The sequence below is a fragment of the Halichoerus grypus genome, chromosome 15 (assembly GCF_964656455.1).
Source record: "Halichoerus grypus chromosome 15, mHalGry1.hap1.1, whole genome shotgun sequence".
NCBI lineage: Eukaryota > Metazoa > Chordata > Mammalia > Carnivora > Phocidae > Halichoerus > Halichoerus grypus.
In genome coordinates, this window is record NC_135726.1 from 4735512 (window position 1) to 4759436 (window position 23925).

A 23925-nucleotide genomic window follows, 5' to 3' on the forward strand; every position below is an offset into this window, starting at 1 on the left:
GTGAAGCACACGGTCTCCTGGGGGGACGTGCTCACCATATGTGAGGCTCCAGCCTGATTTCAGAGACTCTGAGTCAGGAAACCAAAGGCCTGTGTTGGTCTGCCTGACACAGAGCCAAGGTGAGAGGCCAAAGATCCAGAAGGACAGAGGCCCGAGGGCTGACCTGCCCCTGACCGCCTTCTCTCCCTGGCCCCACTGTGGCGGGTGGAGGGGGGCCGATGAGGGCCTCTCCCTGAGGAGGGTGTGGTGCTGGGAGTCGGGAGGGGTAGGCGCCCTGAGGAGAGCCCCTGAGTCTAGCTTTGATAGGGCCTGGCGACAAAGGTCAATGTCCTGTTTTGAGCAGCTTCTGCACATATGAGCGGGTATGTGCTGGGGCCGCCCACGGAGGAGCTCTGTGCGGGCGGGACGAGTTAGCCCATTTTACTGCTGGGGAGACTGAGGCTCAGGGGTCACAGCACTTTCCCAAGATGATACAACAGCAGGTGCAATGCTGGGGTTCACCCAGGCCACATGCTTGCTCCAGGACTGGAGGGCCAGAGGGCCTAGCTGCCCCTGCTCTGGAGCCTCCTCCTCCTCTCTGGCCAAGTGAGGCCCCCACGCCAGACCCCATGGCTTCCCCGGAGAAGGCCCCGCCCCTCCTTGCCGAGGGCCCCCTCCTTACCTGGTGACAAACAGGCTGGGTGCTGCCCGGTGACCGGTGACCAGTGCTGGCTGGGGAGGAGCAGGCACGGCGCAGCTGGTCCTCCTTCAGGGGACACCCCCTCCCCTGACTTGAATGTAGCAACCGGAGAGGCCAGGCTGTCCTGTTTGTTGCATCACAGAGTCCTGAGCTGTGCTGGCTGGGGGGTCAGGAGGGGAAGCCTCAGAGCGGTGCTGCCCCGGGGGCCTGGCCGGCCCAGCTCCTCCCTCTGCGGCATCCGCAGCCTCCGGGGGACACCGCGAAAATGGGCACATCTTGCCAAGGTGAGCCCCAGGCAGGAGGGAGCTGGGTGAGAGGCCCTGCACTCGCATGCTTCGGAGCTCTGGTCTGGGGCCAGGCGCCTCCGTGTTCAGCCCAGCACCACGACCCGTGCACCTGCTCCAGGTGCAGCTTGGAGCCAAGGTCTGAGTGTCCGGAAGACTCGGTCTCCCCATCTGCGGTATGGGAGCAGGCCCAGGACACCAGGTCTGTGGGCATCCTGGGCATCTCGGACAGACAGCCCCCCAGGCCCGGGACGGGGCAGATGGCCTTCTCTACTTACCGGAATCTTCTGGACGGAGTGGCAGGAAGAGAAGCGAGCCACCGCTAATCCCAAACTGAGGCACTGGGACCAGCAGGACCCGAGGCCTCACCATCACGCGCACAGCAGAGGGAGGAGGCTGCCCAGGGTCCGGGCTCGCCATTGCCATTCGGAAGGGCCCACGAATCATCTCGTCCAGCATTTCCAAGCGTTTTCCCCCTGCAGCCACAGAGGAGTTTAATACACACACACAAAAAATCTCATTTGGAGTGCCAATATGAAAAATTTCAAAATGAAAGAATTCATTTACTAGCTTACATCTGTTTTATAGATTAAAATGGACGCATTTACTCAGTGTACATTCAGTAATGGCCGCACAGCTCAGAAGGGATGACGTCCGGATGGGGACTCATATCTGGGTCCAAATAAAGCATGTCCAGCCCCTGTGGTCACCAGCAGTCCCCGGCAATGACAAAAATGGCAGAAGACACCTGTGTGAAGCTACGGATGGCCTGTGTGTGGAGGTCAGAGATGTAACAACGATGCGTGAACACAGTCACGTCGGGGGGGCCCATCACGACGCCCGGATGTGCGGGTCGCTCGTAAACCACACCAGCACTGTGGGAAGCTACACTTGGTCCTGCAAGAAGCTCCCGGATTTCCGCTGCCGGAAGGAAAGGACTTGACAGTGAAGAGAATGTGTCTCCCCCTCACTTAATCTCTGTCAGCACCCAGCGCTCCCTCTGCTCTCCAGCAGCGTGCCTGTCGGATGGGGCAGCACATAGCCCACCGGCCCTCACGGGGCTTTCTGATGCAAGGACATGAAACAAGAGATGTGGACGGTTTCTCTGGTCTCGGCTGGCGCCAGTGCAGGAGGTGGGTTGAGTCTGGAGGGATGGAGGTGCCGCGTGTTGGCTGATCAATCTCTCTGGCATGCTAGCCATCCGGGAGGCCCTCCAAGGTGCCCCCTGCCCGGGGCTGTTCTCGGTACTTCACACCCCCCTTTAGAAGATCAGCCATCAGCTGCTTCCCTAGAGGGGGCTGGCTGCATGATCCTGAGGTCTTGGGCTAAAATCTTCACGTTTAGTGGCGAGACTGACGCGAGGATCACACATACTGGGAAGGAAGGGTTTGGGATGTCCGGTGCTTGTTTCGACAAGCCTGCCCGTTTCCGTGGCTGCACAGTACCAAGGGAGAGCTGAGTCATGCAGATAAAAGGCTGCAAAGGACTAGTTTTAGACTGTTCTCCCAGTGTGTGCTTCAACTGAGCAGATGTGGGGCCAGCTTGGGTCTGTTGAGGGCTCAACAAGACCGAGAGTCCCCCGTCCCACAGGCGGACAGGTTGGTGGCTCCAATGCGCTAAGATCTGATACATTACATTTATGGATAGGCTGGTTTTGCGGCAGTTAAGAAGTTATAAATATGAGTTTTAAGAAGTTTAATGAAGAATTTGTGGAGCTCCAAAAGGTGCAGAGAGCCTGGACGGTCCCCCCAACATCACTGTGCTCAGGGGTCAGCAGGTTGCCCCGGGGAGCTGCCCATCTCCTGTCCACCGAGGGCACTTCCTCTGGCCAGGACGCCTGGTTCCGAGTCCTTCCTGCCCGTGGCTCTCCTTCTGGTCCTCGTCCCTATCGCGAGGCTCTCAAGAACACACCTGGAGAACCTGCCTTCGACGAGCCCGAAGGGGAAGTTCACTTTGTGTGTGTGTGTTCCCAAAGTGTGAGATGGGTGCTAATCTGCTGGCTCTTGGACAGAGCAAGGACCTCACTGAATCCTTTCGCAGTTCTTGTTCTTTCAAAAGTCTTTTGGGGACTTTGTGAGTCTGCTTGGTGTCTAGTCTACCTGGAATCCTCCCTGGCATTTACTCACCTCTTTCTTGGGAGGGGAGGGAGGGAGAGGGAAGACAGCTATGTCTAACTAGGATTTAAGAATACTGTTTTTTTTTTTTCTTTTTTTTATTGCATTATTTGTGCTCTGCACTTCTACTTGTGGACAGGAAATACTGAGTTTTTATTTATGGCAATGATATAAAAAGTCACGATGGTCACCAAATGACTGCAGTTTGGGGCCACGGCTCCTAAATTTAGCAGGATTTGTGATCTGGGCTCCATGCCTGAACCAAAAGTCATGTCCTCAGTTGGCCCAAGTGGAGACTCACCTAAGGGACTGGAGAGGGGATCCTCTGGGACAAATGACCCCACTCTTCCTCCCCTGTCAATGACCTTGATTCTGCATCGGGACCCAAGGAGCTTGCGGTGGGACCACCTTGGGAAAACTGAGAGAGCAGCAGGCTTGGACGGCTCCGGGTCATGCAGCGGCCCTGAGTGTTGTTCCTCAGGCCTTGTGAGAGAAAGGGGGCTTGCTGTGTGGGATCTGGGCGCAGGTCTAGTACCTGGGTCACTGCTTAAGAGCTGAGATTGAGTGCCGGAGTCCCCGGAAAGGAAGAGGCCGCACCGCCATCTAGTGGCACACAGGGTGGACGGCGCCCGAGATCCGCGCATTCCAGGCGCAGAAGCATTTTTAGCACCGGAAGGCATCTCTGACCTCCAGTGACAGTGGCCCAAGGCAGAACAGGGATTTGCGGCTCCTTGCCTCTCCAGTCACGGCCTGTCCCCATCCAAGGGAGCCGCCACATCTCTGAGGAGCTTGCTGTGCGCAGGCACTGTGCTGGGCCCCTCACCTGCTCCTCTGGTCCAACCTCTCAGGCGGCCCCAGGAGGGCCCGCAGAGCCATCAGCACGGAGCGCAGGCCTGCCTTCACAGCCAGGTGGCGGGATCTGGGGACACCGTCTGGCCCGGGAGAGGGGGGACTATGGAGGAGAAGTGTCTTTTTAATCTCCCTGTGTTTAAAGAGAAGTCTCAGGGGGCACAGCGGCGCGGGAAGAGCAGGGGCTCCCGAGCTGGCCCCTCACCCTCTGCCCTCCTCGGTGTCCCCAGCTCTCAGACGGGGACAGTCGTGCTCCTTTACAGGCTGCCCCGGGGTCTCCATTCATCATTCCAAGCCAAGGCCCAGGTCACCCCTGCAGGGAAGGGCACTCACCAAGGGCGGCTGGGATTATGGTTCCTGGGCAGGAACTGGATTTGGAGGAAGCGGCTCCCGTGGGTCCCAGTGGGAAGGAGGGCTGTGTCCCCATGTCACACAGTGCCCTGGGGCAGGACTCCGTGGGGGAGAGCCAGGGCCGAGGGCCAAGCCCTGCCAGAAAGACCCTGCCTATATGGAGATGTGAGGCTTTGGGCCAGGAGCAGAGCAGGGTGAGGAGTGTCCCTCTGCAGGGGGCTGCACTGGAGGTGACCCTGGGAGCCCCGGGGGACCTGCAGCCCAGCCCATGGCAGGAGCTGTGCCAAGCTGCTGGAAAAACCAAGTGGGACCCCTGCCCTCAGGGAGCTTCTATCTAGGGGGAGACACATGCTCGTGCAGCCACCCACACACGTGCGTCATTGGCAGGGGGGCACAGAAGGGACTGTGCAAACCCAGACACTTCTGAGAGAGAGGTTGTCTGAGCCCATTCCAATCGCCAGGCCAACAAAGCCCTGATAGCAACGGAATGCCTGGAAGAGCACACCCCACGTGCCCCCTCCCCTGCCCCCGACCATGCTGAACACACACTGCCCTCACCCATGACCTCGCGCTCCTGCCTGTTCCGCACGTACCACCACCCCCAGACCTCTCTGTAAAACCCTAGATGTCTGTCTTGTGGGTGGAGAAGGGAGTTGTTAAGGCTTGAGCCCACGCCCCGCTGCCGGCACCCGACATAAATGTCCGTCCTTGAGTTATTGGCTTCTCTTGTGACGATTTAATTCGAGTTTGTTCGGCAACGGTGTTGGCAACCCCGGCCCGGGGCTCTGCTTCTAATTCGCCCAGCCCCTCGGGGTCCCCCGGCTGGAGCACCAGGCCTGGCCTGTGGGTTAGCAGCTGGGAGAAATGGCTAACAACAGGACACTTGTCTTCCACCTCGGGAGAGCCCTGCCCAGGACCCCGCCCCCTAGCCAGATCCTCTGTGTCCCGCCCGACGTGCCCTGTCCTTCCTCGCCCGCCCAGCTGCCCTTCTGCCAGGTGGCTGGGCGCCTCCTCTCTGAGGCTCTGCTCGAGCTGTCGCCCTGGCAGTCCCAGCTCCTCCCTCACCAGCTACTCAGTCCTCCCAGAGCTCAGTTTCCTCAGCAGTAAATCAGAAACATCCTCAGGCCTCATGGTCGGGAGGTGAGGAGAACTACAGGACCAGAGCACAGATAAATGCTCTTTCTTCCTCCTTTTCTGGATGACAGGAAATTAGCTAGGTGAGAAATGCAAATGCCATTTGGAAAAAGACAAAAAACAAGGGCAAGAAAGAGCCACGGGGTCCCCTCTATCAACTTAGCTAAATTGCAAAGAATGCAGAAACTGTCTGTGGTGGGTGGAAATCACCCGGCAGCTGTCTGTTCTAAGAATAGATCCAAAAGGACCTCATATTCCAATGAGGGCTTTAGAATCCAATTAAAAATCAGAGAGATGTTCCCTCCATTTAAATTTTAAACATACTTTACACTTAATTTCAAACAAAGCCCAGGAAAAGCCGATCTTTGCAAAAATGTTAGGAGAGTCCTCCTCCCTACCTTTTAAGCCACATACAGAATCAGGAGAAAGCAGCCCCCTCTGGCTGGAGCGTTAACGCCCCCAAGCCCAAGGGAGGGCGGAGCTGTGCAGTCCTGAGTGAGAAGGGCAGAGGGAGGGAGGGCAGGGAGGACAGGAGAGGCGAGGGAGAGGGAGGGATAGCGCGCCGGAGGGGAAAGAACAGGCAGGCACCAGTGATGCCCGCCTGTGCGGTGCAGAGTGCAAGTTCCTGCCCCTTTTCCTCCGGGAACAGTCACCTTTAGGAATCGTGAACAGAAGCCAGAAAACCGCCCAACACTCTAAATTTCCGAATACGGGGAAGAGGATGGAGAACCTCTTCTATCCCGGTGAACATGACGGTGGTCATTCCTCTAGGCTTCTCAGCAGCCCTGAAGTGCCTGTGCGCTGTGGTTACCCCAGTTAGATGGGGAGACTGAGGCAAGGTGAGGGTAGGTGGCTCCAGCTGTCGGACCACGTGCTGCCTTTCAGGACAGAAAGGGGCCTGTGCACAAGTCTGAGCAGGTCGGCCCCAAGTCTATTAGCACGCCCGAATCGTAATTAATCCCATTTCCAGCAGAGCCCAGGCCTGGGCCTGTGGGGAAACCCTTGTGGTTGGGATGGAGCTGGGGGTGTGTCTGAACCACCGACCTCAAAGCAGGGAGGCCATGGGAGAGGAGCTTGGACCAGCAGCTCGAGGGGGAGGGGGGCCGAGCCTCTCCTGAGATGGGATCTGAAACGTGGGCTGGGGGACACGGGTGAGGAGCAGGCTCTGTGGTTGGGAGGAGCACAGCTTCAGCCCTGAATCTGGAACGCTATGGAAACGAAGGACAAATTATTGAGCACCTACTGTGAGCTGCCCTACCGTGGGCACTTTAACAGAAGACACTGTGGTCCGAGTGGTTGCCCCGGGTCCGCTGAGAGCACGTGGGACGGAGCCCAGGTCTGGGAGACAGCACCTATACCTGAAGCCACAGTGTCCCCCTTGCAACAATGTCAGCTGGGCAGTGGGGGCTCACCAGTGGGCGGCAAACTCAACGCCAGGATCCAGGAACCCGCTGCTGCCTCCCAAACTCGCTGCTGCCACAGTCCTTGCGCAAAGGATGCTGTAAGGGCACCTGGGCAGTCTGATCATCGCTCAGAGGAAGGGGGAGCTGGGCCGTGCCAGCCGCCCCTGCCCTGCTAGGAGCCGCGGTAAGTGTGGCGAGTGCACAAACAACAGGGTTTCCTGTGACCTAAGTGGTGTGAGGTGAGTTTTGGCTCAGTGCAGCACAATACGGCAGCCCAGCTCCCTCCCGTCAGTGATGTGGACTGATCCGTGGAGATGAGATACTCGTCTACCCACATCCATCCCTCCCTGGCTGTCTGGGCTGCTGGGACGAAATAACGACCGAGTGGCCTATAAACAGCAGGGATTTACTGTTGGCAGCTCTGGAGGCCGGAAATCCAAGATCAGGGTGCCAGCACGGGCGGGGGCGGGCCCTCTTCCGGGCACAGACACTTTGTAACCTCACAGGGTGGAAGGCGCCAGGGGGCTCTGTGGGGCCTCTTGTGGAGGGCACTCATCCCACTCACGAGGACCCCACCCTCATGCCCTAATCACCCCCTAAGTCCCCACCTCCTAATGCCCTCACCTTTGGGGGAGAGGGGTCCAAGGTATGAACTCGGGGGGTCCAACATTCAGACCACAGCCCCCTCCGCATCCCGGCCCCAGCCAGCCGGCCCATCTCACAGGGCACCTGCTAAACCACCGTAAGAAGTCACGAGATGAGGCCTGACAAGAAAGCAAGCTCACGGAGTGTGGGGGGAGCCGGGTGACAGGCACACAGGTTCGTTTGACTATCTGTCCGCTTCTGTGTCTTTGGTTTGAAAACGTCCACAATCAGAGGCTACATAAAGAGAGAAGGTGTGAAGCGTGCGCGTGCACGCGCGGGCAGGGGCTGTTCAGGGCGGCGGCCACACCGCAGCAGCTCACGCGTGAACCCTTCCCCAGCTCCTCGGCGCTGGCCCCGGGCCCGGAGGGGCTCCAGAGCCCAGGCGCGGTCGGGACGGGAGCTCAGAGCCGGGCCAAGCGGCACCGGACCGTTTGCACCAGGATTCAGAGCAAGAGACACTTCCAGGCGTGACCACCGGCCCAGCGCCGGTTATCAGGCAATAAGCCCCACGCAGCAGGTGATACGGAAGGAGCAGGGTCGAGTGTGGAGGACGAAGAGCGTGCAAGGCCCGGGGACCTGTCTGCGGGAGTGACAGCAGCGGGGCCGTGCACGCAGGCCCCCCGCCCCCCGCCGGCCCGGCTGCCCACAGCTCAGCTGCTGTGTCACACGCATTCCAGCCCCGAGGTCTCGGCTCCCCGAGGCGGCCACCACGCCGTCTTACATCGCTCACTGCTTCACACGGCAAGCTCGCTCGGCACGCTCAGGTTCTTCATGAACCTGGGTCTCTGAAATCCTAACGTCTACCGTCCAATTCAAGCCCCACGCGACACCACCTCGTGTGCTCAATGATTTAATTTAGGAAACCTGGTGCAGTCATGAACATTTCCCTACATTCGGATCTCCAAAACTTTGAGTACCGTGTAGCACAGCCCTCTACCTCTTTGTCGTGAGTGGAGAGAAACGGCTAAGACAACCATGGCTGAGTTATGTTCTAAGCTTGAAGGAAAATCTGCTCTCACCTGGGCCAGCGGCCCGGGGCCCGGTGAGGCTGGCCGGTCTACCCTGGGACGACAGCCAGCAGAGGCTCTAGAGCTTTCTGAAGGTGGGGCACCACAGCACCGCCTCGGGCAGGGAGCCAGGCCGCTCTCGGGGCGGGGGGGAGGGTGTCCCCACCCAGTGCACGTCCAGCCCCCCAGCATCTGGCGGCAGCCTGCACTCTTGCAACGGAAGTCAGGGCACAGCCTCCCGGTGTGACCCTGCTGTGGGCCAGAGAACACGCTCTCACCCTGCTTGACTAAAAAAGCTCCTTTCGACGCATAACCCTCCCTGACCCATCCAGAAAAATCCTCCTTCTCTGGGTCGGGGACGTCTGCTTTGGGACAGGTTTAAAGTTTGCTGTTCTTCTGAAACTGGGCCACGAGGCTGAGGACCTGCTCGGAAGCTTTGATGCTCTTGGAGCAGAGGTAGCTGGTGCTGTTGGTGGCTGTGGCCCCCGGGTAGTACCGGTAGTTGACCATCAGGCCGCAGGAGCCGGTGATGCCCTTGAGGCTCACGTCGGCCATCCAGTTGATGCGCCATATCACGGCCCCGTTCTGCAGGTGGAAGTTGGCCACGGGGTTCAGGGCGAAGCCCCGATGCTTCTCTCCGTACAGGTACCAGGCACAGAGCCGCAGCAAGGGGGCCTGAAGCGCCCTGACCAGCTTTTCAGACTTCACCCACTCACTGCTGCTGAGAAAGACCTTGAGGGTTTCATTGATGGGACCGCCTGTGATCTCAGAGATTTCTTTACATTCCGAATCTGTAAAGAGTTCATTCCTCCCGTGTTCCTTTGCTTGTGTGTTCAGGAGTCCCAGAAGCCACTTGGTGAATCCAGGTATAGGAGACAGACTTGAAAATGTCCCAAGATGAGGAAACTCTTTCTGTAAGGCATGGTTGGTTGGGAAAGGAAGGTGGAGAAAACACACATACAAAATTCAGCTGGTAGGTCACGGAAGCAGAAACACCCCTCCATTTATCATTTAGGCCTCATTAAGCCCTGCACGCTGCTGTGTGGTTTACAACATGGTATTTGACGTGCGTTCATTCTCTCCTTTCAAGGCACGTTTACTAAGAACCTGACGTATGCTAGGGCCCGGCGGCATCCTGAGTCCCCAAGGTGAGCCTGTCTGAAGGCCTTCTCTGTCTGCACTATCACAGTGGTAAGTCAGGGGCTGGGCTGAAATGAGCAGCGGGGGCTGCAGTGACGTGGGGCTTGATTCGCAGTCTTCTGACCACAGCTCCTGTCTCTGTGGCGCACCTCCCAGGGACTTCTCTGCAGCCACAGAGCCTGGTTTGGCACTTGGCACGCAAGTACCCGATGGCTGTGTCTCGAGTGGGAAAGTGCTGGCCCGAGATCCCACAGTGCGTGCAAGGATGGGCGAGAAGGGGGGGCCATGGCTGCTTCTCGGTATCAGACGGTACCGTTCATGGTCAAATGACAGATCTCAAGGACCATTTTGTAAAAACCTAGCATTTTCTGATTAAAAATGTACTATGTGCTCACTACAGAAGAATTTTTTTTTTTTTTTAACTTACGTTGGAAACAAACCAACAAACCTACCACACTCCAGGACTCTGAATAGCTACTCTCCAGGTCTGATAAAGTTAATTCCTCCTGGTCTTTCTCCAGACAGTTTTTCCCTGAGTGAGATGTTTATTTTATGCCCCTGCTTTATGAACCTGGATCATGAGCATTTTCTCGTTTCCCATTCAAAATTCAAAAACATAACTTTAACAAGAGAGTAATATTAAAAGATAAGACTATACCATGATTTTCCTAACCATGTTCTTTTCAATGGGCATTTCGGGCGGCTCTCTATAAAAGGGTCTGCTTTTATAAACCGTGATGCACACGCTGGTGCAGGACAGTGATAGGGCTTTTTTCGGGGTTCTCCCTGGTGACTATCAGGCTCACAGCCGAGCATGGGACCAGTGACCCTCCCTCCCCCAGGATGGCTACTGGGCGGAGGGGCCAACTCTGACCCAACCAGAAGTAGAGTCTGTGGGTGAATTACCCAGAACCCCAGATTCTGCTCTTCTTCTGATGGCCTTTCTCACCCTGATACACCCCCTGCTCCCTCTCCCTGCTCCATTCATCAACACCGTCAGCAAAAAAGAAGGAAAGAAAAAGAAACTTATATTAATTAGATGGGGCTCCTATCGTCTCTGGGGAAAAGGTGGCAAGAGAGTGATTTTAATGAAGCTGATATCCAACTGAACCCTGAGTTCTCAGATTTAAGATTGATTATGAATTTAACACAAAGCACGTCAGTATTTTAATTCCACTCTGTCATTCTCCATGGAAGGGCTTCTGCTGCGGGTGCTGTGTTGAAATCACCCAAAGCAGAGAGCACCGCTCTCAGAGCCAATTATTAGCAATCTAATTATTTTACCTAATAATTAGATTCTGCTCACCACAGTTCACTCAAGCCCCTTATGAGATCGTTTCAGAAAGCTAGACCTGGAGTGAATGTGAACATTTCTGTTGTAGGATGGTGAAGCGTTTTTCCCAGGGCAACAGAGGGAAGTTATTAAAAAACAACAACAAAAAAAAAGGCCAGCGTGTTTACCTTCGAGCTGCCTGGTCTAACCTCGACACTCCCTCAGGGCTATTGAGAAAGCCCATGCTGAGGGGGTGTTGGGGCCAGAGCCTGGAGGGTGGGGGGCCGGTCAGGCACGGCCAGGACGACCACAAAGTGTGCCATCCAAACCGGGACATGGGAGTGAAGGGGCTGGTGGTTATGAAGCCGGGGTAGCACACGCAAGCCAGGAGAGGCCCCGGCCGCAGGGCGGATGGTTTCCCGGGGGGGCTGATGTCCTCGGAAGACATCTGAGAAGCGAGTTTCCAGATGCCCCTCTCTCGGCACTGCTTACTTCTCCCGAGTCGTCTTGGGGCACCTGGGACGCGCCAAGGGGCATCTGGCTCTTTCCCACTCCCCCCACCCCCTCTAGGTCCTCTCGTCTCACCCCAGAGGCCCTGTGCCGTGCCCACCTGCAGCTCCTTGAGCACTCGCTTGACCAGGACGGTGCCCAGCTCCACCCCCTGCAGTCCTGGCTGCGTCAGGCTGATGGAGTAGAAGATGGCCGCGGAGATCTTGCTCCTCTCCTCCGTCTCCGAAGGGGGGCACTCCTTCACTATGGCCTGGAAGACACGATGATGGTGGGCCTGGGCCCCTTGCTTCCCGTGCCTGCCCTACCTCCTGGGGCCAGGAGAAGCCAGGGAGGGCGGGAGCCGGGAGACCCTAGCCCCTGTTCACGGACGAGGCTCTGGAGACCAAAGGCCTGTTCTGACTGGAAATCTCTCCGGAGGCGGCACGCGTAGCCTCCCTGGGCTGTTTGTTGCACCTGTACCATTTCAGCCCCTTTGAGCTTCTCCCAAAACAATGTGAGTCCCCTTTGCCTTTTCTTTTCCAGGCCTCTGTGCTATGGGGGCCAGAGATGACTCTCCTCCCCACCCACCGCCGGCACCCAGACCTAACCCAGCCCGCCTCACCTCCACTTCCCCGGCTGCCCCGTGCAGGCCTGCTGGCTGTAGCCCGTAGTTGTTCTCGTTCCTTCTCTCCGAGCTCTAGGTTTTTAGATTTCTCAATAGGCCATACATGCTCCTATACAGTTTTTCTCTTAGGAAATGTACTTTTCTCTGTACCTTTTTGATTTTGTGCTACATCCTTGTTTTTCCTCAGGGAAAACACCCACATCCACACCCACACACACTCACGAAGTGACCTAGGAAAGACTCTGTAGGAAAGTCCCTTTGCCAGGGCTGATCTTATTAGCCCTGAGTTCTGAATGCAGGGATTTCTGAACCTTCCCATCCGAAGGTCGCCTGACCACTGGAAGAGCAGGCGGTTACCTGCAGTTTGCTTCAACGCAGGTACACCAGCTTGCTTCTCCAGAACACATTTAAGCTTCCCTAACTGCCACCAGCTACATCTGACTCTTGCAGTAGGGGTGGTTTGGCCCAGAGCCCCGATGAGGCCTGGGAGTCCCCAAGCTTTCTGAAATTGAGTGTGGAACGTGTGAGTCTGTGCATGTCCCCCGGGGGAAAATGACCTCCAGCTTTCATCCCCTTCAGATGCTCAAAGGGTCTTTCCTGTGACTCCTGAAAAATTAAGAACTGCTGTCATAGGAAAGTGGGGTGGATGGTGACACAGAGGGAGGGACACCCCCGGGGCGGTGCCACACCCTCTCCTGGGGCCGGACTCTGAGCGAGGGCTCCCAGCTGTCAGGGTCAGGGCGCACCTCAGCCTTGGGCTTGGTCTTCACCTTATGGGGTTACCTCTTTGTCTTTCCAGAACTCTGTAGGTTATCTTGCATTCCCTATTCAAAAAGTTCCAGCAAATCTTTTTTTAAAGTGTTCAAAATACAAACGAATCCTTCTTTGATTATACAAGTGAGACGTGCACAATGTCAAAGAGGGAGCAAGAAGTAAATGCGTAAGGAAGAAATCACAAGTTACTCCAAAACCTAATGCCAAGCCCTGCTGTTAACCTTGGGGTGAATGCCTTCCAGTCTGACTGGCTAAAGGTATGTACACACTTACACACACACACACACACACACACACACACACACACACACACACCCTGCACACAACCCCCTCCCCCCTCCCCTGCTCCCATACGCCCCGATCTCCAGCACAGAAGGCATTGCCCTGAAGGCTGGGCTGCGGGCTGGGTTGGAACCCTGTCTCATCCTTACCGGTTCTGGGATCGTGGGCACATCGCTGAAGTTCCCCTAAGCCTGTCTTCTCACCCCCACACGAGGACAATATTAGCGGGAGGGGCGCCTAACCCACATGGTGCTGAGCAGTGACGCAGGGAACGTGCTTGAGGGGCTGACGGGCACCGAGCAAACGCTCAACCAATATACATGTAAGTAAGAGCACGCTACACATGCTAGGCCGGGGCCTGAATTTTACTCAAGAGTAAGTCAAGGCCGGCTCTCCGCGTCAAAACCGTAGCAGTAAATCCCCATTTAAATACACGCCTGGAGATCCTGGGTGTGAGGATGTAACAGGTATATGCCTTCGTGTCTTTGCTGCGTTCTCTACGGTGGGCAGTCGGGCCATCACGTCCAGCCTTCCCAAACTACACGATGCCCTGATGAGCCACCGTCCGCACTCTTAGGTCTGAGCATGTCCCAGGGATGAATGCCTCAGAGTGGAAATTGTAGGCGGAAAAGAACGCCCGTTCTCCATTTTCATAGACCCCGCCACCTGGCCCGTAGAGAGGACTGCCGGCTCCCTCAGACACAAAAGCCTTCAGGGCATTTCTCCCTGGTGGGCAAGAACACCTGCCCAGTTGCCCTGCTTGATTTCTCCGCCTTCTGATACTAGGAAACGCTGCCCGCGAGCCCATCCCGGTATCCGTTCTCATCTTTCCAGCTTCCTAACCGGCCATTCCGGATCCAAGCCTGAAGTGACCCGGGTGTCTCGGCTCCCCTCACCTGCCTTTCCCTTCCTCGGGGACTGCCCCCATCCCTGGCCCCACATTGGTTCTTCTTCTGCAGCAGTGTCCCCGTCCCTGCACCTGCAGGAAGGATGGGGACTTTCTTGTCAACTCCGCAGCAGGCAGGGCCCATCACCACGGGCCTGTCCCCTCGGCTCCCTGGGCAGACCACTGGGCCCGCAGTAGGCACAAGGCACACAGTCTAGTTTTCAAGTTTTTAAGTCATGGATCTTTTATACCTGCTTACAGGCACTGAACGAACGCTCAACTATGGAAGCCAGTGCCCTCCCTTCCTTACCCCCGTCTCCGCTCAAAGTCAATTCCCGCAGAGGAGCGCCGTCCTCAGTCCGTAACTCTGTCTAGTACGGGTCTACACCCTGTGGCTACAGATCTGGAGATTTCTTCTCTAGCCAATTCAGAACACGAATGCCTCAAGCAACGCACTTCATAAAGGGGGGTAAAATCAGGTTTTAGAAAAATGTACGGGGCCCTGTGGGACGCCTGCGTGGTTCTGCCACGGCCGCGCAGGTACCTGGATGTTGCTGGAAATCTCGCTGGTCAGTGCCACGTGCAACACGACCAAGGGCTCCTCGGGGGCTGCACAGTGAGAAAAGAAGTAACATCTCCTGTAAGGCCCGACGCGTCGCTTCATGTCCATCCAATTTTTCACAGGATGCACGGCCTCAGACCTGAGGAGAGAATTAGAAATAAGACAGTCGAACAATCTACAAGTTAAATAACCATTGCTGATCCCGATTCATATTACAACTTCAGGAGAATTCAAAGAAAATCGTTTTAATATGAAACGGCACTGACTGAGAGGAACTCCAACTAATGACCATTTTACACACCAAATTGTCCTCTAATTCTTAATACCTGGTCTTAAGACTAGTTTGCAGGGCCCTTGGGAAGCAGTTGTGCTGCAATTTTATTTATTTATCTATTTATTTTTAAAAAAAGATTCTATCTATTCATTTGAGAGAGAGAGAGAATCTGAAGCAGACTCCTTGCTGAGCATGGAGCCCAGCTCGGGGCTCGATCTCATGACCCTGAGATTGTGACCTGGTTCCATTTGTCTAGTGACCTCCTCCAACCACTATATTGTTGGTTGTTGTGAAATGGCAGCCCCTGGAATTTGTCACGCTTCCGAGTGCAACCTTTTGCAAGCCTTAGCTTCCTTAAGACGGCATGGAGCATGGAGACCCTGAGATGGAAAGAGCTTCTCCTGTCCAAGGACCATTGTGGTACGCCAGCCGTGGCTTCTCCATGCCCCAGGCACGCTCGCATCGAGCACCATACAGCCCACTCCGAGATTCACCCAAGGGAGAAGTTTGCCCAATTAGGGGAGATCCTAATGTCCAGGGAAGTCCTGCGGCTCCGACACTGGGGCCTGCAGGAAACCCAAGGACATCAAGGGGACCCCGCGTGCGGGCCTGCGGGCAGAATGGCCGGTGCCCACCTGTGATCTCGACATCGCCGGCTAGGACAGCCACACCACTTGCGAATACTGTGCTTGGAACCGAGCGCATGTGTGGGTGGAGACTGGCTTTCAGCTAACATTAAGGAAAAGTGAAAACCTTAATACTCACTCGCTGATTTTCTGCAGCACCTCACAGGGCGAGTGCCAGGTGACCCGCTCTAGGCTCAGGAAGCCGGAAGAGAACCACTCGGAGAGCATACCCTTCAGCACTCCGTTCATCTCCTGCAAGGGAGAACACAGCGCTAGCTGCCGGGGCCGGGAGAGCACACGCACCCCTGCCTCGTCGCCAGCCGGCACCGCGGATGAAGCGGGACACAAAAGCCCCCTGCACGGTGCTTCGCCAACCAGCTTCTCTGCAGGACCCACCCCGACCAGGCGCTCGGCACCCAGCTCTCTACTTAGCCTCTGCGACCCCGGTCAGAAAGGGGCCTCAAGGGGAGCGTTCGATGTGAGCTAAGCTGCCCCAATCAGATGGTATGTTGGGATGCGCTGACTGCACTGAACACAACCGAAACGTGAGGTTGACAGAGCAACGGATGGTGCGTCATGCAGGGCGCGTAACACAGGCGACACGGGACTCGAGTCCCCACGCTCTTGGGAACACTCTGGGGCGCTCCGAGGTATCGCCCCTCGTTTCCCGAGAGAAACAAGTGCAGGGTCCAGGCACCACTGTCGGCAGCTCCACATCTCATATCCGAACATCTCTGAAGTCGACATGCATCTTTCACACGACGGCGGGTCACCCTGGTGGTGGGGGAGCGGTTTTTCCTACTTTCGTGGGACATAAAATAATCGCGTGTTTGGCGATTAGTGCATTTAGATTTGATGAAATTATTCTAATTTCACTTCACTTATTTGTATCTGATCTACGTGAGTCAACTTCACCTTTCAAGCAAGAATGGCACCAGGTGCGTAGGGAAAGGAGGGGACACGGGCAGACCTGGCTCGGGGTAGCCTCCCGTGACTCGCTGAACATGGACAGCAGTAGGCTTCCTGACAGCCAGAGCACGAGGACGCCCAGGGCAGCAGACGTGGCTTGTTCGTTCCTCAACATCTGCCTCCCTTTCTTCCAAATGCACAGAAGCCTTATGCTTTAGGTAGGTGCATGGCTGTCCAGATTTAAGATCGCACTGCAGCTAGGGGTGGTCATATGACTGACTTCTGGCCAGATGTAAACAGAAGTGTCCTGGAGCAGCTCTGGGGAACCTTAAAAAATGGCAAGAGTATACCCTTTGCCCATCTTTTCTTTGTTGCTCCCCCTGCAGGCTGGAAGATGATGTGATGGCCAGAGCTGGAGCAGCCATCTTGGGCCATGAGGTAACTCTGGGGGATTAAGGTTTTTAGGGGAGAACCAATTGGAAGTCTGGATCAACTGAAGGCATCACAGAACAGAATCATCCCTGGGGTGTCTACCTCCAGACTTTTAGGTTAGAGACAAACTTCTCTCTTATTCAAACCACTATTATTTTGGGTCTCTGTTACTCATAGATGAACTACGTATTAACAGATACACTGATTATTATTACTGAGTAATAATGAGTATCTCAGGACATTTGGTACAGAACTGACAAAGAGCTGTAATTGCAAAAGCTGTAAAAACGTCATAGGACCACTTCACATTTTATTCCCTGGTAAAAGGTGGAAGGACTCATAATGTCACTTGAGGACAAGGTGCAAGGAAGTATAGGATTGGTGGCTCAGAAAAGGTTTCAGAATGAAGTGAGATCCATCTTTAAATATTTAAGGCCTGGGGCACAGAACCAGCCACAAATTTGTTCTGTGTGACCCTATGGGGGAGAGGAGGGAGGTAAATCTTGGACCAACAGGGGGAAATCATGGACCAAGTTAGACTTGGATTGAATTTAATATAAAAGAAGGCTTGAATAGGTAGAGTTGCCTACAGACACCATCCTGGATGGCCCTCACCATAGGTGGGCACCGAGCGCTGGGTCGATGAGGATTTGGTGGAGCTGTTTTAAGGATTTACGGGTTGGACCGGATGCCCTTTACAATGCCTTTTAATTCTCAATTCCATAACCTGGTCTTCTTCACTCAGCTCTACGCTCACGGTGAGGGCAGAGGTTGTTTCAAATTTACTCCTCTGGTGCCTAAAGAATTCAGGGTGGGGGTCTCCCATGTGGAAGACGTTAGCAGACTGATGTCAAATGAAAAAGAAAGACTGGAGAATGGGGAGGAGGCAATGACAGGATGGGAGAAGAGAGGCCATCGGCCAGGCAGTGCACAAAGGTTGCTTATAAAATACTGCCTTGGACCACAATGGTTCTTAATCTTCCTGGGGTCCTCATGCCCTCCTGAGTACATGCTAAAAACCAGGGACCTGCTCCCCAGGAAAATGCAAACATATGAGTCAATTTCTGCACATAGTTTCCTGGGATTCGTGGAACCCTCTGAAACTCACCTATGGCTCATTCCCTGGGGTTCGTGGACTCCAGGTTAGGAACCTGTGCGCTGAAGGGTTAGGACTGGATTAGCCAAGCTCCATGTGGGGAGGGCTGGTGCCTCTACCACATTCATGACAGGAGCATGCGGGACGTACCTAGTTCCAGTATCAATTCAGGATTGATGATGAAAGAAACGGTTTGGCCAGTGAGAGCTCCCCCTCCAAGGTCTCTTGGTTCTATTTCGGGCTACTGACGGCTGTGAAATGTGACCCTGCCACATGAGATCTGGGAATCTAGGTGAAAGGGCACAAGTCCCCAGGCTCGGTGCTCACGCGGCACAGCTGTTTGGGCCAGATCGCAGGCGACAGGAGGGGAAGACACCGCCTCTGCTTTATGCGCATCAGTTCTGCCATCGATCCCAGACTCACACACACAACTGCCGGGGATGCCAATCAACCTGGACCCGGCTTTCCACACCTGCCCACTGTGGTCATCTTGGAGGACACTGTGCAGAAGGCCAATCAAACTCCCCTTTGGGCAGAGTTTGCTGAAGTTGTTGGCTATCAAGATCTCTCCATGTTTGGAATGTGGAGCAAAGTTAGTTTCCATTGCTCAGAAGCCCTGAGCTGGGACAAGGAGCTGGAAGCACTGGACAGGGTCCTGGAGGCACAGCTAAGACATTCTAGGTACGATTCCCACTGGTGGAAGCTGCTGTCCCTCTGGGGCACTGGGGCATCCCTGCCAAACTGCAGATAAGGTCCTTTTTGGTCTAGCTAAGCACAGAGTTTAGCAGAACCAACAAGGACCAGTATGTTCACTGCAAAGTAGGACAAGCCATCAAAAGAGGTCGTACAACAAAGCATCCAGTGTGGCTGGACCTCGAGACAGTAGGGACGCCGGCCAGTCAGCTGCGAGTTTAGTCCCCTCTCTGCTGGACCCCGTGCTTCTGTCAAGGCCCGCACACCTCTCATCTCACTGGAATTTCTATGTTCAAACTGCCATCAAGAAACCCTTCCACTTTCTAAATGCCAACTTCCCTCTGGTGCCCACAAGCCACTGAACAGAGCTCGGACCTCCTAGAATGGGAACTCAAGTCAGCTTCACAGGGGATTTTATCTCTAAGAAACGTAACTCCTCAACCCAAGTCGGCCTCTGGAGAAAAACAGAAAGCCTCTAAACCACACACACACACACACACACACACACACAGCATACACCCCTATTTCCAGTAATCACAACCTGGACTGTGATGAACTGTACCCTCGTTTGTGAATCTGATTTCGAGCCAAGCTTCACAGTAACCCTCAGAGCACTTCTTAGAAGGGGGAAGCAGGCTGACCTTGAGCATAACAACCGCCAGCAGAATCTCTCATCTCAGTGCACAGCCGATGGGCCCAGGGGTTAAAGGACCTGGCTAAAATCATGCCTTTAATCAGCAGAGGGCACAGACAGTCTTGAGAGCCGGCCTCTTCCATCTCCACACAGTGCTTCCTCCACAGTCCCCACTGCCCCGTGAAAGACACCCCAGCAGCTTCCTTTTTGGCCTCATCCTCGCCCGTTACTCTAAAAATGCCATTGCACCCTATAGGATTCAGTAACAAGAACCTGTCGTGGTCCCGCAGTGGACTGAGCGTATTCTGGGGTGAACGCCCAGGGCCCAACCTACAGCAGCCCTCATGCAAACCGGCGCGTGTCCATGTGACTTCGTCCAGCAAGTCCGGAGGTGAGCAGGTGTGGAAGAGTGACACAGCCGGGACACGGTGCCATGTGCACGCAGGGAGGGGCACTCAGATCGGAAGCGACGCGGAGTGAGCTCCCTGGTCCCCCAGCATCACAGGGCACCAGGGGTCACTGGGCGTTTGGGACTCCTGCTCTAAAGATTCATGTGCCAAACTTCCAGTGGTTTCTAACACTGAATTCCTCAGAGCAAAAGGTTCTAACTTTGTCGTCTCTTTAGCCTGAATGCAAAATCCAGAATGAGGTAGAAGAAACGGAAATCAAAGTGGATTGCACACATTACATGATCCTAGCGATAGATACAAAATTGGATCCCAGGGACAATTTCTATGGATTAAAAAAAACTATTCTCTGAAGGATTTAAATGATAGGGATTAAAAAAGTGCTAAGTGACCACGTCAAGCAAAGAAGAAGGGAATGGACAGATTTAGCTCTAATAGTTACATGCACTGGATAGAAGGACAAGAACTCCAGGTAGAGAAACGCCAAGAGGCGTGACTAAGCGACTAGAAAAGGCTTCTTGCCTTTGTGTGGGACACATGCAGAGGCAAAGGTCAGGCTATTGTTACTCATCCTCTGTTCAAGAAATATCTTTATTCCACATGACCTTCTGCCTGTTGGTACAAAAGGTTTCTTCGTGTGTGGACTACCTTGGTTAAAAAAACAAGGGAACCCTGAACAGCTGAGGACCTGGCTCAGGATCTCCCCAGAGCAAGCCCCTCGGGCGCCCAGATCAAGTGTCAATGTCACAGCTTTCAGCTGCCACGCGCCTTCTCACCTGAATGATAACCCAAGTTTTCTTGCGTGGGGAAGAGCAAGGGGATGGACGTGTTCGGTAACCTCTCACGAACTGGAGGATTTAGAACTGGATGGGACCTTAGACATCACTGGGGCCAACACGCTGAAATCTGCCAAGGGCTGGCCAAATGTCTGACGTGACACCTCTGCTGGCCATGCAGAAACCTTCCCAGCCCTCTGGGCTTCCCTCCGGGCTCAGACCTCTGAGTGCAGCAGTGTGACGTCAAGACAAACGGAAGTGATCAGTGTGTCAACTCCGTCTTGTGGCGGGGCACCCCAGACTCTCATCTCATGCATCATTCACCATTTTGCTATGCAAGACTTTTAAAACAAGGCTCTCAGTTTTCAAGGGGCTGATCGTCTAGTTGGAGTTGGGGGGGGGGGGGGCTGGTGGAATAATACATTTCAAATGCTAAATTCTAATGTTAAGGAATAAGATCCAAGCGAATAATATAATAATACATGCACAAATAATGCATGCCATGAAGCTCAAAACTGGGGGAGGCCACCTTGAACTGGAGTGCTGGAAACGCTGAGTGATGAGCAGCTCCTACTCTAATGGGCTTTCCAAGCAAGAATCACGTAGTAATGTGGGGTCGGCTACTTTCCATCAAAGGGGGGTCTGTGGAGAGGAGCGAGTAATGGGTGGGAAAGCTGGAAATGTCCGCAGTAGTTTGGTGTGCACCAAGAATACCAAAGGAAAGACATTACACGTTGATCCTTCTGGCCATGGCAGGATTGCTGATTTTGCAACAGGGAACAATGACCAGTGGCTCCAGAGAAAGATGAGTACTGATGTTACCGGTAAGATGGAAGCTTGTACACTTACTCCTGGAAAAAGTAAATACACTCACAACTAGAGAACATTAAACTCCCCATTAGGTAAAACTAAGTAAAAAACAAAGCCATTAATTAACTGGGTTGTTTTATCTTGTCCTTGATTTTGCAGAAAAAGGCAAATTCTAAGAAAACCAAATCCCTTTTAGATCCAGTAAAGTCATCAGCTCCAAGAATCAACGTGTAGCGACAAAGTACATAATTCTGGAGTCAAGACTGGGCTTGAATTCCAGCTCAGCACTCTGGGCACTGCACTTGACCATGAAGAGCTTTAATCTCCTCATCTGTACAACAGGTCCCTGTGGCTTGCTGAGAATGAGATGAGCCAGTGTGCGAAAAGCACCTACCAGTCACCAGGCCTGCTGTTAACTCTTCCCATACTAGACTAGAATGGAGGCTCTTGAGCAAGTGACCTGAGCACCAGGAGCATGCCTGGTATAAGATAAACACCCAATGGTCACGTGTTGGGTGGAAGGATGGACAGAAAGGTGGATTATTTCATTCTGGGACAGGTGACATTCTACCTAATTCTCCAGTTTTCTATGTAATAAAAATCAAGCTTCAGAAGGACCACCATGGCGTACTGGTCCCTGTTTCAAGAAAAAACCAAAAACAAAAAACAAAGAAAACCCAACACCTGTGCTTGGATTGAAGACTTAACCCAGGCAGATGGGAATGCACACAGTGTGTAGAACATGAAGTCCCAGCCATTCAGACTGGGCTTAAGTCAGAAATGTGATCAATTCAAATCGTGGCCCTAGATTAACATTTAGCATTATAAATTAACCAGCCATCACGAGTAATCAATCACAGCACTGTTATCACTGAGATTAGCCCCATTTTTAACTATCCCCTGTGTTTATGCATCTGAGGCCAAATAGTCAAGAAAGATGAAGTCTCTCATAAACACCATAACTCACACCGCATGATGTAGTTATAAAGCATGGTGCAAAGAACCCCAGATTGAGGTTTGGGTAGACGATCGAAGACGTACCTATTTGCTTTGAGTCCTTGGTCAAGTCTCCTGACCTCAGTAGGTTTCCTTAACCCACCTAAGAATGAGGACACGAACATGAAAATTATCATGCCAGTGTTAGCGTTCTTAAACGAATTAGGACATAATCGTTCAACTGCTCAATTTTTTAAAGCCAACTGCACCCAAAGTTCTCAATGTCAGAAGCTTCCTGAAACATTTACATCATTTCTTGTTCACTAAAAGGGCAGGATAGTGGCCCCTTCATATTTAATACCAAGAATAGAAGAGGACTACATTCAACTGTCAGCACTCTTTCAAGTCATCATTATTTAAATCCCGAAGTATTTACTTGCACCTAACATGAGGTCACTGAGCTAAGCACCTGATTAACTCAAGTACTCAACTTGGAATCATCACATTTCAGGGCTGAACTCAGGAAAGTGCAACGCCCTGCACAGTCATGAGGCAGAGACCAGAGTCCTCATCCCTGGGCATTCTGCAGGGCTTCTTAGACCAGGGCTTACACATAGTGGGTGTGCAACTAACTTTTGCTGACATCATCCAGGTTTTTGGAGGCTACGTGATGCTCAGTTGGGTACTCGTTCAAGTACACCACATAGAGGAAACTCAGCTAAAGTAATAAAAAAGAGACTTCGTGGAACACACTTAACCACGAAGGAGGCGTTGACAGTCACGTTCAAGGCAGGCGGTGCCGAGTTTCTAGTAAGCACTACACAGTAAACCCTGGAGCAAGGCAAGGATTCAGAAAGCCTGGGGAGGAAGGGGACGGGGTGCAGGGGACAGTAACTGGGGGCCAAGTGCGCGCGGCTTCAGGCTGGGGAAGGTGGAGTGTTTGGGGCTTGAGGGGCAGGTACCGGGAGCACCGCCAAGAGCTCGCGGTCCTGGTGCAAGCGCGTCCTTACCCGGACGTGCGGCCCCTCCACCAACTTGAGGGCCTGCGCCTCGAGCAGGTCGGCCCGCAGCCGCACCAGGAAGCGCACGCCGCCGTCCAGCTTGCTGATGTGGTGGAAGAGGCCGCGATAGCGCGGCACCAGCGCGTAGCGCAGCCGGTCCTCCGCCTGCAGCAGCACGGCCGCCTCCCGCGGCTGCTCGCGCAGCTGGAGCACGCCGGCGCTCTGCTCGGCCACCTGGCCGTGGTCCACGCCGAAGCCCCGCGCCAGGCGGCTCAGCAGCTCGGCGCGCTCGGCCGCCTCGGCCAGGCCGCCGTAGAAGCTCACGAAGTCGGCGCACTGGCCCTCGGCCGGCGCCGGCGTCTTCTCGCGCAGCTCATAGGCCGGCGTGGCGGGCACCGCGCGGCGCAGCAGCTCGTCCATGGCCCGTTCCAGGGCTCCGTCCTCCGCCGCCGCCGACCCGCTCGACAGCCGGGGTCCGACCGGCCGCGGCGGCCGCGGGCAGAGCCGCAAGGGGAAGAGGCGCCGCGCCGTCAGGGCTGGCCCCAAGCCTCTCATGGTAGCGCGCGGCAGCCGCTCGGGGGACGCCGGCGCCGCGGGGCTTCCGGCTTCCGGCGCGCGCCGGCCTCATTAGTCGAGGCCGAGGGGGGCGGGTGGAACGGTGGCCAATCGGAAGGCAGGGCGGGGGGCGGGGCGGAGCGCGGCGCGGGGCCAAGTGAGGCCAAAGGTCACTGTGCTGGGGAGATGCGGGCGGGGCGGCGATGCGGGCGGGGCGGGGCTGCGGGCGGGGCGGGGCGGGGCTGCGGGCGGGGCGGGGCTGCGGGCGTGCCCTGTGAC

At 54.9% G+C, this 23925-nt stretch overlaps 2 protein-coding genes across 4 annotated transcripts in view; both read right to left on the reverse strand.

Annotated features, from left to right (window-relative positions):
* Positions 1 to 8167, reverse strand: part of OSGIN1 (oxidative stress induced growth inhibitor 1) — a 36229-nt gene extending 28062 nt beyond the window's left edge. The window contains exons 1-3 of one of the 2 annotated variants that reach the window (XM_036104916.2): positions 1539 to 8167; positions 1242 to 1439; positions 662 to 839 (exon numbers count right to left, since the gene is read on the reverse strand). The gene's annotated coding sequence lies outside the window, so the exon portion shown is untranslated. Of the gene's footprint in view, positions 1 to 661; positions 840 to 1241; positions 1440 to 1538 lie in introns of those variants that run through there. The other variant, XM_036104917.2, reaches the window with a different exon arrangement.
* A 126-nt stretch (positions 8168 to 8293) lies between these two features.
* MLYCD (malonyl-CoA decarboxylase) lies at positions 8294 to 23701 on the reverse strand. Of its 2 annotated transcripts, XM_036104933.2 has the most exons (5): positions 23101 to 23699; positions 15537 to 15649; positions 14480 to 14636; positions 11490 to 11639; positions 8294 to 9378 (listed from the first exon to the last, which is right to left on the reverse strand). In XM_036104933.2, exons 1-5 carry the CDS (start codon positions 23644 to 23646, stop codon positions 8845 to 8847), a joined length of 1500 nt encoding a protein of 499 aa, XP_035960826.1. In that variant the 5' UTR covers positions 23647 to 23699; the 3' UTR covers positions 8294 to 8844. The 2 variants fall into 2 exon arrangements, with proteins under 2 accessions (XP_035960826.1, XP_035960827.1); XM_036104934.2 differs by lacking the exon at positions 11490 to 11639 and having other exon boundaries at positions 23101 to 23701.
* Between the last annotated feature and the right edge of the window lie 224 nt (positions 23702 to 23925).